Below are 13,059 nucleotides of genomic sequence, written 5' to 3' on the forward strand. Positions count from 1 at the left end.
AGGGATTTTATTTAGGTCACCTGAAAGGTCTAGTGGTTTTCCCTACTTTCTTCAATTGAAGCCTAAATTTTACAATAAGGTGGGGAAGGAAATGGCTACCCACTCCAATATTCCTGCCTGGAGAATTCCATGGACAGAAGAGCTTGGTATACTACAGTCCACGGGGTCACGAAGAGTTGGACACAACTGAGTGACTTAAAACACTCTGCAATAAGGAGCTCATGATCTGAATCACAGTGAGCTCCAGGTCTTGCTTTTGGTGAGTGTATGGTATGTTTCAAATTTTCTAGAAGTTCATAAGCATTTATGCGAAATAAAAATGTCACAAAATCCATGGCTATCAAGTATAACATAAAAACAAAACCTGAAGCTAAAATTTTGCTTCTTAAATGATGCAGATATATGACAATAAATAATAAAAGTAATATTATGCATTAGGTGCCAATGTGCCAGGCACTGTGTTAGGAGCTGGAAAAAATGTCAACTTATTTATATAACTGCAATCTATAATAACTCTGTTTAGTATGAACATGATCATTTCCTGGAAAAGGGACACTGGGCAGATGTGGTAAAGACTGCTCAGTGCGTCCAGCAGCCAAGCTGCATCCCCCTTTCCACTGAGTTCGAGAACACCCACTCCCACCGTCTGTGATCAAGCTGAGCAACAGGCCACTCACTTAGGGATCACATATCCCAGCCTTCTGTGCAGCCAAGCAGCCACATGTCCAAGTTGTGGCCAGTGGGCTGGGTTAGGAATAACGTGCAAAATACTCAGTTCAGTTCAGTTCAGTTCAGTCACTCAGTCGTGTCCGACTCTTTGCGACCCCATGAATTGCAGCATGCCAGGCCTCCCTGTCCATCACAAACTCCTGGAGTCTGCTCAAACTCATGCCCATTGAGTCAGTGATGCCATCCAGCCAGCTCATCCTCTGTCGTCCCCTTCTCCTCCTGCCCCCAATCCCTCCCAGCATCAGGGTCTTTTCCAACAAGTCAACTCTTCGCATGAGGAGGCCAAAGTACTGGAGTTTCAGCTTCAGCATCAGTCCCTCCAATGAACACCCAGGACTGATCTCCTTTAGGATGGACTGGCTGGATCTCCTTGCAGTCCAAGGGACTCTCGAGAGTCTTCTCCAACACCACAGTTCAAAAGCATCAATTTTTCGGTGCTCAGCTTTCTTCACAGTCCAACTCTCAGATCCATACGTGACTACTGGAAAAACCATAGCTTTGACTAGCGGAAACTTTGTCGACAAAATAATGTCTCTGCTTTTTAATATGCTGTCTATAAGAAATGTCAAACTCTTCAACAATAAACAAATAACCCCTTTCTAAAGCCAGCTTGAACATCTGGAAGTTCACGGTTCACATATTGCTGAAGCCTGGCTTGGAGAATTTTGAGCACTACTTTACTAACATGTGAGATGAGTGCAATTGTACGGGAGTTTGAGCATTCTTTGGGATTGCCTTTCTTAGGGATTGGAATGAAAACTGACCTTTTCCAGTCCTGTGGCCACTGCTGAGTTTTCCAAATTTGCTGGCATATTGAGTGCAGCACTTTCACAGCATCATCTTTCAGGATTTGAAATAGCTCAACTGGAATTACATCACCTCCACTAGCTTTCTTTGTAGTGATGCTTTCTAAGGCCCACTTGACTTCACGTTCCAGGATGTCTGGCTCTAGATGAGTGATCACACCATTGTGTGATCACACCATTATCTGGGTCGTGAAGATCTTTTTTGTACAGTTCTTTTGTGAATTCTTGCCACCTCTTCTTAATATCTTCTGTTTCTGTCAGGTCCATACTATTTCTGTCCTTTATTGAGCCCATCTTTGCGTGAAATGTTCCCTTGGTATCTCTCATTTTCTTGAAGAGATCTCTAGTCTTTCCCATTCTATTGTTTTCCTCTATTTCTTTGCATTGATCACTGAGGAAGGCTTTCTTATCTCTCCTGGCTATTCTTTGGAACTCTGCATTTAAATGGGAATATCTTTGCTTTTCTCCTTTGCTTTTCGCTTCTCTTTGTTTCACAGCTATTTATAAGGCCTCATCAGACAACCATTTTGCCTTTTTGCATTTCTTTTCCATGGGGATGGTCTTGATCCCTGTCTCCTGTACAATGTCACTAACTTCTGTCCATAGTTCAATAGGCTCTCTGTCTATTAGATCTAGTCCCTTAAATCTATTTCTCACTTCTACTGTATAGTCATATAAAGGATTTAATTTAGGTAATGCCTGAATGGTCTAGTGGTTATCCCTACCTTCTTCAGTTTAAGTCTGAATTTGGCAATAAGGAGTTCATGATGTGAGCCACAGTCAGCTCCCACTCTTGTTTTTGCTGACTGTATAGAGCTTCTCCATCTTTGACTGCAAAGAATATAATCAATCTGATTTCGGTGTTTACCATCTGGTGATGTCCATGTGTAGAGTCTTCTCTTGTGTTGTTGGAAGAGGGTGTTTGCTATGACCAGTGTGTTCTCTTGGCAGAACTCTACTAGCTTTTGCCCTGCTTCATTCCATACTCCAAGGCCAAATTTGCCTGTCACTCCAGGTGTTTCTTGACTTCCTACTTTTGCAAAATATTTCCCTTATTTCTGCACAGTACATGATTAGACAGGACACTGGGCTCCTTTACAGAAATGAGGACATTCACCATAAAGCTCACATTTTCTTTTTCAAGGGATGCTTTGGCCTTATCCAAAGCCTATTTACAATTGTGTCTATAAGAACATTACAGGCAAGAAGATGACTTTCTAAGCAAACTAATAAAAGCAAAGGAAAAAGAATAAACTGTCACTAAAGAATACCTTTTCAAAACTTCTGTTCTAGCAATTTGATAGAGATGCCCAAACCGTATAGCCAAAATAATCCAAAAAGGTAAAAAATTAAAATACATATATATACACACACAAAACATTTCTAACTCAGAGAAAGAAATGTTAAGAAAGGAAACAATGATAAGAGTATCAAAGCATTCCTGTAAGATAAACAGTTAAGCTGGTATATAACCTGTGTCTTTCTCCTCTAGAGTTTATTGTATGGAGGTCTCAGGACAGCTGGGAGAGCACAGTCTTTTGAACCCAAGCAAAACAAAAAGCCTACTAGAGGCCAGAACCCAGGAAGGCTCATGCACTGACAAAAGACAGTGATTTGAAAGAGTTTTAAACATGCATAGTGCATATAACTACCTGGGGAAGATCTTACTAAAATGCAGATTCTTAGTAGATTTGGTATGACCTAAGATTATGCATTTTAACAAGTTCCAAGGTGATGCTCCTATTGCTGGTCCAAAGGGCAAGGGATTAGAAGACAAACTCTAGTTAATGAACACCTTTGTTCTGTGTAAAGATGTTAAAAAGGAAGGCCCTCTTGATATTTTAAAGCACTGGTTGATCATATCTGTGTCTATGTCAGATTACACACTATGTGCAAGGTTCAAAAGACTCTCAGGGGAGCATCTTTCTACATCGTGGATTAGTCTGAGGCTGAAGTGCTTTCAGACACACGGGAGAAGCAAATCCTCTGAGGACAAATAGTTTTTCAACTCACGTCTTATAGAAGTCTCAAGGAGGGAATACCAATAAAACACTCAAGGAAACAAGGCATTATATGCAATATCAACAAACAACGGAGCTAGGACCATAAAGATCTGTCCACTTAAATAAAAGTTAAAATAACTAATATGTTTAAGGAAATAAAAATGGAGCCAAAGAGAAAAATGAGTAAGAGACTGTGAAAATTCACTAGGCCAATATTTAAAAAAAACAAAACCCAAAAACAAACAAACACCCCCAAAACCCACAAATTTAAATTTAAAGCTCAATAAAAGGCCTAAATAGCAGAATAGATACAGCTGAAAAGAGTTTGTGGCCCAGAATAAAGTTCTGAAGAAATTATACAGAAAAAAGCATAGCAACAAGGAAATAAAAATAATAAAAGCAATGTTAAAATATTTGGAGGATAAAATGAGGGCTAACAAATGTTTGTTTAATCATAGTTCCAGAAGGAGATAATGAAAAGACCAGGATACATCCAACAGACAGGAATCTTCAGATGTAGGAAACACAGCTGCAAGTAAAAAAAAAAAAATAAGGAAAACACATCTAGACACAAAGTACAATGAAGAAGCCAACATTCTTCTTCTCTTTTAGGAAGATCTAAAAAGTAACTAGGTAAAGCAGAGATTACTAATGAAGGAACAAACATTAGACAGAGGACCTCCCAACAGCTATAAAGAAAGCCAGAAGAGAGACAGCTGTGAGACAATGATACATTTATTGAAACTACTTTGCAAGAACGAGAGAAATAAACCATATTTTCAGATTAAAAATAAAATACATGTTTAAAAAAAAAAGCACTGAGAAACTTTATCACAAGACTATCACCAAAAGGAACTTCTAAACAATGTACTGTAAGAAATTGAATCAAAAAGTAAAGTGTGAGATTAAAAGAGAAAAACAGAAGTTTTAAACATTGACTATATAAAAATGTAATATGTTGATTTGTGTTACTACACAATTCCACCCTAACATATACACAAGAAAACATACACTCACACACACACAACCCCAAAAGGCTGAACAACAGAGTAGGAGGGTGAATGAATTCAAAGCATTTCTAAGCTTTGTACTGTTTAGGAGGAACATGAAGATATTAATTAACTTCAACCTCCTCAAGCATGCATTCAGATTTCAAGAGTAACCAATAAAAAGCAATGCGTATCTTCAAAATCACAGAGGAAAAAAATGAAAGAAGAAAACATTTAATTGAAAGTATGACAAATAGAAGGTACAAAAAATGAGATGGCAGAAATAAGGTCAATTTTATCAGTAAATATATAGTACTGACTATGCCAAAGCCTTTGACTGTGTGGATCACAATGAACTGTGGAAAATTCTGAAAGAGATGGGCAGCAGACCACCTGACCTGCCTCTTGAGAAACCTGTATGCAGGTCAGGAAGCAACAGTTAGAACTGGACATGAAACAACAGACTGGTTCCAAATAGGAAAAGGAGTACCTCAAGGCTGTGTATTGTCACCCTGCTTATTTAACTTATATGCAGAATACATCATGAGAAATGCTGGGCTGGAAGAAACACAAGCTGGAATCAAGACTGCTGGGAGAAATATCAATAACCTCCGATATGCAGATGACACCACCCTTATGGCAGAAAGTGAAGAAGAACTAAAGAGCCTCTTGATGAAAGTCAAAGAGGAGAGTGGAAAAGCTGGCTCAATGCTCAACATTCAGAAAACTAAGATCATGGAATCCAGTCCCATCACTTCATGGCAAATAGAGGGGGAAACAGTGGAAACAGTGTCAGACTTTATTTTTCTGGGCTCCAAAATCACTGCAGATGGTGACTGCAGCCATGAAATTAAAAGATGCTTACTCCTTGGAAGGAAAGTTATTACCAACCTAGATAGCATATTAAAAAGCAGAGACATTACTTTGCCAACAAAGGTCTGTCTAGTCAAGGCTATGGTTTTTCCAGTGATCATGTATGGATGTGAGAGTTGGACTACAAAGAAAGCTGAGTGCCAAAGAACTGATGCTTTTGAACTGTGGTGTTGGAGAAGACTCTTGAGCCCCTTGGACTGCAAGGAGATCCAATCAGTCCATCCTAAAGGAGATCAGTCCTGGGTGTTCGTTGGAAGAACTGATGCTGAAGCTGAAACTCCAATACTTTGGCCACCTGATCCAAAGACCTGACTCACTGGAAAAGACCCTGATGCTGGGAGAGATTGGGGGCAGGAGAAGGGGACGACAGAGGACGAGATAGTTGGATAGCATTACTGACTCGATGGACATAGGTTTGAGTAAACTCCGCGAGTTGGTGATGGACAGGGAGGCCTGGCGTGCTGCGGTTCATGGGGTCGCAAAGAGTCGGACATGACTGAGCAACTGAACTGAACTGGAGTCCCCGATAAACAAAACAGTTCCAGTCTGAGAGTGTTTGTAAGTCCTACTTGTTCATAAGTCCAACAGAGATCAGCTGGTAAAGAATCCGCCTGCAATGCAGGAGCCTCCAGTTCGACTCCTGGGTCAGAAAGATCCCCTGGAGAAGGGCTAGGCTGCCACTCCAGCATTGCTGGGCCTCCCTGGTGGCTCAGATGGTAAAGAATCCACCCACAGTGCGGGAGACCTGGGTTCAATCCCTGAGTTGGGAAGATCTGGAGGAGGGCATGGCAACCCACTCCAGTATTCTTGCCTGACGAATCCCCATGGACAGAGGAGCCTGGTGGGCTACAGCCCATGAGGTTGCAAAGAGCTGGACACAATTTACATGACTGAGTGACTAAGCACAACATACAGTAAGTCCCCTACATACCAAAGTTCCAGTCCAAGAGCGTTTGTTAAGTCCTACTTGTTTGTAAGTACAACAGTTAGTCTTCCCCTGTTAAAGGTAGCTCAATTGGTAAAGAATCCACCTGTAATGCAGGAGACCTAGGTTCAATCCCTGGGTTAAGAAGATCCCCTGGAGAAGAGAAAGGCTACCCACTCCAGTATTCTGGCCTGGAGAATTCCATGGACTGTATAGCCCATGGGGTGGGTTGCAAAGAGTCGGGCATGACTGAGCAACTTTCACTTTTCACCCAAGTATCACAGTGGGCTATATAGTACTGTACTATAAGTTTATAAAACTTCTCACAAAAATAATACATAAAAAACTAACACACAAATAAAGAAAACATTTTTAATCTTATGGTACAGTATCTTGAAAAATACAGTATGACAGCTCAACAACTGCCATACAAGGGCTGGCATCAAGTGAACAGGCAAGAGTTACTACCTGGAGGAAAGAGAGGAGGTGGAAGACGGTAGAGCTGAAGAAGCATCAGCAATAGATGCAGGGCAAGCTGCAATTTCAATCTCACCCAACGTTGACGGAACACATGTTCCCATCTTTGAAAGTTCACAACCTGAAGATTTAGGTGTAGGTGACTTACAGTGTCTGCAAATAGATTGAGCTCTCCAGTTAAAAGGTATATACTATCAGACTTCAAAATAAAAATTCACCAAAATCTAGTCTTATGCTGTTTATATATAAGAGAATTATCATGGTTCCAGTGTTACCTGTTGGATATTCCAGGCAAGAATACTGGTGTGGGTTGCCATGCCCTTCTCCATCTTCCCAACCCAGGAATCAAACTTGAGTCTCTGAAGTCTCCTGCACTGCAGGCGACTTTATTCTTGGTAGAATAAAGACTTAAATATAATATAAATGTGGGAAGCCCACATAGCTATATAGAGAGCAAAAATTAGAACTTTATGACTATATATAGTTAAAGTATACAAAGTGAACAATTTCCTAGAAAAATCCATCAAAACTTAATTAAGAAGAGAAAATCTGATAAATACCACAACAATCATTACAGAAATTAAACTAGTAATTTAAAATCTTACCTCACACCAAAGGGCAGGTCTAGACAGTTTTGCATGTAAATTGTAACAAACACTCAAGGAATGGCTTATTTCAATCTTAAAGAAACGGACGAAAAGACTCTTAAATTCCTTGTAAAAGGCTAGAATAACTTTAATTTCAAAGCCAGAAAAGGAAATTACAAAGAGGAAAACTATGGGGTAGTTTTAAAACAAAGTATCAGCATACCACACCCAATATTATGGTAACATAACCATTCTGATATATCTGAATATTTTCTAGGAATCCAAGAGTAAATCAGCACTAGAAAAATCTGTAATTCACCAACCCACCGTATTAAACAAGAAAAATGAATTAAAAATAAGATGAAGAAAAATGAATTTTTCAGGATTTCTTCAGTCTTAAAAAAACAGATAACTACATAAACAAACAAAACCCCAATCCTTCAATGGCAAGGAACTCCATTAACCTAATGAAGGGCACATCTACAGCTAATACTGCATGATGAAATATGAACACATTCCCTTTATAATTATGAACAAGTATGCATACCATCACTTCTAGTCAACACTGTACTGAAAAACTTGACCAAGAACAGAAAAACAAGAGAAAATAAAAAAGATATAAACACTGGAAAGGGAGAAATAGATTTTCATTATTTGCAGGCAATATTTGTGTCTACCCAGCACCACCCCCACCAAAATCTGCAAATAAATTATTGAAATTAATGAAGTAATTTACCCAGGTTACCAGATACAAAATCAATAAACAAGTCAACTGTGTTTCCATACATAATCAGCAATTAGAAAATAATAATCTTAGAATATACTGAGCAGTTGTAACCAAATTCCAGCAGAAACTTTTTAAAAATAATTTTATATGGAAGCATATATTCAAGAATAGCTAAGACACTTCTGAAAAACAACATGAAAGGACTTACCCTACTAAATATTAAGAGTTGTTACAATGATAACCCTATATGCAAAACAGAAAAAGAGACTCAGATGTATAGAACAGACTTTTGGACTCTGTGGGAGAAGGCGAGGGTGGGATGTTTCAAGAGAACAGCATCGAAACATATAGGGTGAAACAGATCACCAGCCCAGGTTGGATGCATGAGACAAGTGCTTGGGCCTGGTGCACTGGGAAGACCCAGAGGGATCGGGTGGAGAGGGAGGTGGGAGGGGGGACTGGGATGGGGAATACATGTAAATCCATGGCTAATTCATTTCAGTGTATGACAAAAACCACTGCAATGTTGTAAAGTAATTAGCCTCCAACTAATAAAAATAAATGGAAAAAAAAAAAGAGTTGTTACAAAAGTATGGTTATTAAGATAGGTATTAAGATAGGTATTACATCACAGAAGAGACAAATAGATCAATGAAACTGAAAAGAGAGCCAAGAAATAAACCCAGGTGTCCAAGCATATGTAAGATAGCTGCATTTCATCGGGGGGTGGGGGTAAGTCCAACATACGGACATGGGACAACTGGTTGCTGACATGGAAAAAAAGTGAAATCAGTTTCCTGCCTCACGCCATGCATGAAAATAAATTCCTAGTAGGATAAAGACTTAAATACAAAAAAGCCAAACTATAGACCTTTAAGGAGAAAATATAGGAGAATATCTTTAGGACCTTAGGGTTGGGAAGGCTTTCTTACAGAAGACTACAAAGCACCGGTAATAAACAAAAGGATTAAGACAAGAAGATAACATTACAAATTTGTTTACCAAAAGATACCTTTCCTTTGAAGCTCTGAAATTGTACAATCGGATACATGATTTTATTCTGTCTACTGCTGAAGATAATTTTATTTTAAATTTTATTTTTGGCTTTATTTTTATTTTGGGTCTTCTTGCTCTGTGGGCTTTTCTCTAGTCGCAGCGAGTAGGGGCTACTTTCCAGTTGCAGCGCAGAGGCGCATCACTGCAGAGCCTTCTCCTGTTGCTGAGCACGGGGTGGATGGGCATCAACAGTTGTGGCACACGGGCTCAGTGGTTGAGTCCACTGGCTCGGGCACAGGCTCAAAAGCTGAGGTGCACAGGCTCAGCCGCTCTACAGCATTTGGGATCTTCCTGGACCAGGGATCGAACCCATGTCTCCTGCACTAGCAGGTGAATTCTTTACCAATGAGCCACCAGGGAAGCTCTGAAGACAGTTTTTTAAGAAAGACACCATAAGAGTGACAAAAACAGCTCACAAACCTAGCTTGTATGGCTGATGTCTTAAGTGACATCTTGGGCCTACATAGTTCCTCCAGTCTTTCTGCTGACCCTACCCAGGACTTGTATGGGGTAAATCGCTCTCTATTGTCAGGGGCTCAGTAGTTGATAGATACTGTTTAATAATCATTAGGATCAGGTGACCCCTAAATTGTTCAGTACTCTTAAACAAGGATGAAAACCTTAGCTGACATATTCCCAGCCGCCATGAGACCAATTAGTTAAGTCACTCAGTCGTGTCCAGCTCTTTTTGACCCCATGGACTGTATTCCACCAGGCTCCTCCATCCATGGGATTCTCCAGGCAAGACTACTGGAGTTGGTTGCCATCCCCTTCTCCAGGGGATCTTCCCAACCCAGAGATCAAACCCAGGTCTCCTGCATTGCGGGCAGATTCTTTCCTCTCTGAGCCACCAGGGAGGCCCAGGAATACTCAAGTGGGTAGCCTATCCCTTTTCCAGGGAAACTTCCCAACCCACGAACTGAACCAGGGCCCCCTGCATTGCAGGTGGGCTCTTTACCAGCTGAGCTACCGGGGAAGCCCACACACCTTCATCCCCTAGGTTAACTATAAAACTGTCCCAGCGGCCCCTTGGCAGTGTGGAGTACAGCTGCTAATGCTTCCTGATGGCTGTGTGCCTGACCCCAGTCTGTAAGTCACCCTGTGACAAACTGACTGTATGAACGTCCCTGCCTCCCTTTTTCAGTCTCAAGATGCCTTCGCAGTTCAGTAACCACTTGTCATTTCTGTCATCCTCAAACAGAGCTATTTGCCACACATACACAACTTAAAATAAGGCATAGTGGTCAAATATATGTAAAGAATATAGATAAGCAAGACAAACAATCCAGTAAGAAAATGAAGATACATTTCACCAGAAAAATAAAAAAACTTTTGAAAAGATGTTTCATTTCTCTAACCAGAGAAATGCAAAATCATAATGAAATACTATTTCAACACCCTACACACAAAAATTAAATTTTCTGATGCTATCAGATGTTGGCAAGTATTTGGAGAAAGAGGAACTCTGATATACTGCTGGGAGAAGTATAAATTGCCAGTAGGAATGAAAAATGCCTTTACGATTTGGCATCACATTGTAAAACTGAACAAATCTTTACCACATAGTCCAGGAATTCAACCTCTTGTACAAGTGCACCCACATATACACCAGATGTGTAGCAGCCAAACCTGGGGCTTCCCGAATTACACTATGTCTACTGAGAGGGGGAAAGGAAAAAAGTATGATGTGTGTGTCTTTAATTGCTAAGTTGTGTCCGACTCTCTTGTGACCCCAGGGACTGCCAGGTTCCTCTGTCCATGGGATCTCCCAGGCAAGAATACTAGAGTGGGTTGCCATTTCCTTCTCCTGGGGATTTCCCCCACCCAAGGATGGAACCCACGTCTCCTGCTTGGCAGGCGGATTCTTTACCACAGAGCCACTTGGGAAACCCCCTACAGGTTATGATACACTCTCACCATTTACTAATTACAACATCACATAACAATATGGATGGATTTCAAAACAATGTTGGTTGAAAAAATCAAGTAAAACAAATACAAAAGGCATGAAGTCATTTCTATAAAGTTACACAACTGCAAAACGAAGCAGCACACAGCTCAGCAATGGAAACATTCTATTTCTTAAACTGGAGAATGGGTTCATAAATGTTGGCTTTGCTTCTTCACTCATATATGTTGTATAAGTTTTTGGTATGAAACACTTGTTAAGCTTTTAACCTTAGTGAAAAATGGATGTTGAATAAACCCACAGCAAAATTTTATACAGTTATTACTTTGAGGTTTGCATAGCAAGGGGGCTTTTACTTTCCATATTATTCATTTCCAGACCATTTACAATTTTTACAATCAGCAAGTGGCATGTCTGGGTCATGTACACATTGCTATATTCAAAATGAATAACCAAAGACCCATTGTTTAGCCAGTCGAACTGTACTTAATGTTATGTGCTAGCCTGGATAGGGCAGGAGGGGGTGGTTTGAGAGAGAATGGATACATGTTTATGTGTGACTGGGTCCCTTTCCTGCTCCCTTGACACTACCACAACATTGTTAATCCGCTATACACTAATAAAAAGTTTAAAGTCGGAAAAAAATACAAAAACAAAAAGCAGTATGTCTGGGGAGAAATGATGATAGAAATGAAAACAAGCTATATATAAATAAAAACATATATATATATATGTATGTATGTATGAAAGCAAACATCTTGGGCCCATTAGGATGCCGGCTGGAACTGTTTTCCACTTTCAATTTCTCCAGGATGTCCTAAATTAAAACTATGCTTAGAACATTCTGTGGGTTAAGGCTGTAACATATATCGAGAAAAACTGTCAACAAAAAGGGCTTTAAAAAAAAAGTCTGTTTTTTACTGAAAGCATGCATACTTTAATAGTCTCCTGGCTTCATTTAATTTTTATTACACTTTTTTGCCTTGGACTACTTTTCCAAAATTCAGTGCTCTCCCATATTTTGTACTGCAAGCTGCCATAAATCCTTTCCGACGTAAATACCCTTAGTAAACGACGGGTGCACTGCCACAGGGCCCGCTTATTCGCGCTGTGCCCGCGCACTAGCGCGCGGCGCGCCCTCCAGGACCCGGAACTTCCGCCCCCCTTGGTGGCCAGTGCGGCGGCCGGCGGGCCCTGTGACCGTGCCGCTCGGGTTCCACCTGAGCCCGGGAGAGAAGGACCCGCCAGCGCACGAGTCCGCTAAACAGGGAGGCTCCGCGGCCCCGGAGGCCCCCGAGACGGCAGCACACCGCCGCCCCGCCGGACGCGTTTCTCTCGGGGCTTGGGCCTTCGCGACCCTGCCCGCGACCTCGGCCCCGGGCCCGGGCGCCTTACTTGCCGCTCTCCACGCTGTAGCCGGGACGCGGCCCAGCAAAGAAGCGAGGCCTAACGCAGCCATGGCATCCACTCCCGCGGCGTCCGCAACGGCGTGCCCTGAGGTGTTAGCGGGTCGCGTCGTCCCGGCACGCCCCGCGACTGGGGCGGGGCTGCGTGCTGCCGGGGGCGGGGCGGGGGCGGGGCCTGAAGGGCGGCGCTCTCTCTGGCGCGGAGCTGGCCTCTCTGGGGTGCGGAGCGGCCCTGGAAATCCGCGCTCCGGCCCTGGACGGTCTGCAAGAAAAAGTGGAACAGCTCAGCCTTTTCTTGAAGAACAACCCAAACTACCCTTAACCCCATGTTGATGAAAACCTCAAATTGTGTCTGAAGGTGGATCCCCCCAAACGGAGGGAATGCCTTCGTTTGTTCATCTTAATCTGTTTGCTTCGCCTCAACTTGAAGGTGAAGGTCTCTTGGGAGCTCGCTGTTCCAGGCCACAAAGATTGGGCACCTGCTGCTCTTTGCTCGTGCAATAGGTTTCTTTCTCCTCAGTTCTCTCGCTCTAATTTTTTACATGTCTGCTTATTCAGTGAACTCGCACCCA

The 13,059-nt window shown here is 41.7% G+C and overlaps 1 protein-coding gene across 3 annotated transcripts in view; it reads right to left on the reverse strand.

Annotated features, from left to right (window-relative positions):
- SDHAF4 (succinate dehydrogenase complex assembly factor 4) overlaps positions 1–12,626 on the reverse strand; it is a 32,783-nt gene extending 20,157 nt beyond the window's left edge. Inside the window, exons 1-2 of one of the 3 annotated variants that reach the window (XM_070450216.1) lie at positions 7,078–7,235; positions 6,794–6,923 (exon numbers count right to left, since the gene is read on the reverse strand). In XM_070450216.1, the coding sequence (XP_070306317.1) occupies positions 6,794–6,923; positions 7,078–7,131 (184 nt within the window). In that variant the 5' untranslated portion in view covers positions 7,132–7,235. Of the gene's footprint in view, positions 1–6,793; positions 6,956–7,077; positions 7,236–12,476 lie in introns of those variants that run through there. The other 2 variants (XM_070450218.1, XM_020897075.2) reach the window with 2 other exon arrangements.
- Positions 12,627–13,059: the final 433 nt, after the last annotated feature.

This window comes from Odocoileus virginianus, chromosome 19, assembly GCF_023699985.2.
Source record: "Odocoileus virginianus isolate 20LAN1187 ecotype Illinois chromosome 19, Ovbor_1.2, whole genome shotgun sequence".
Lineage (NCBI taxonomy): Eukaryota > Metazoa > Chordata > Mammalia > Artiodactyla > Cervidae > Odocoileus > Odocoileus virginianus.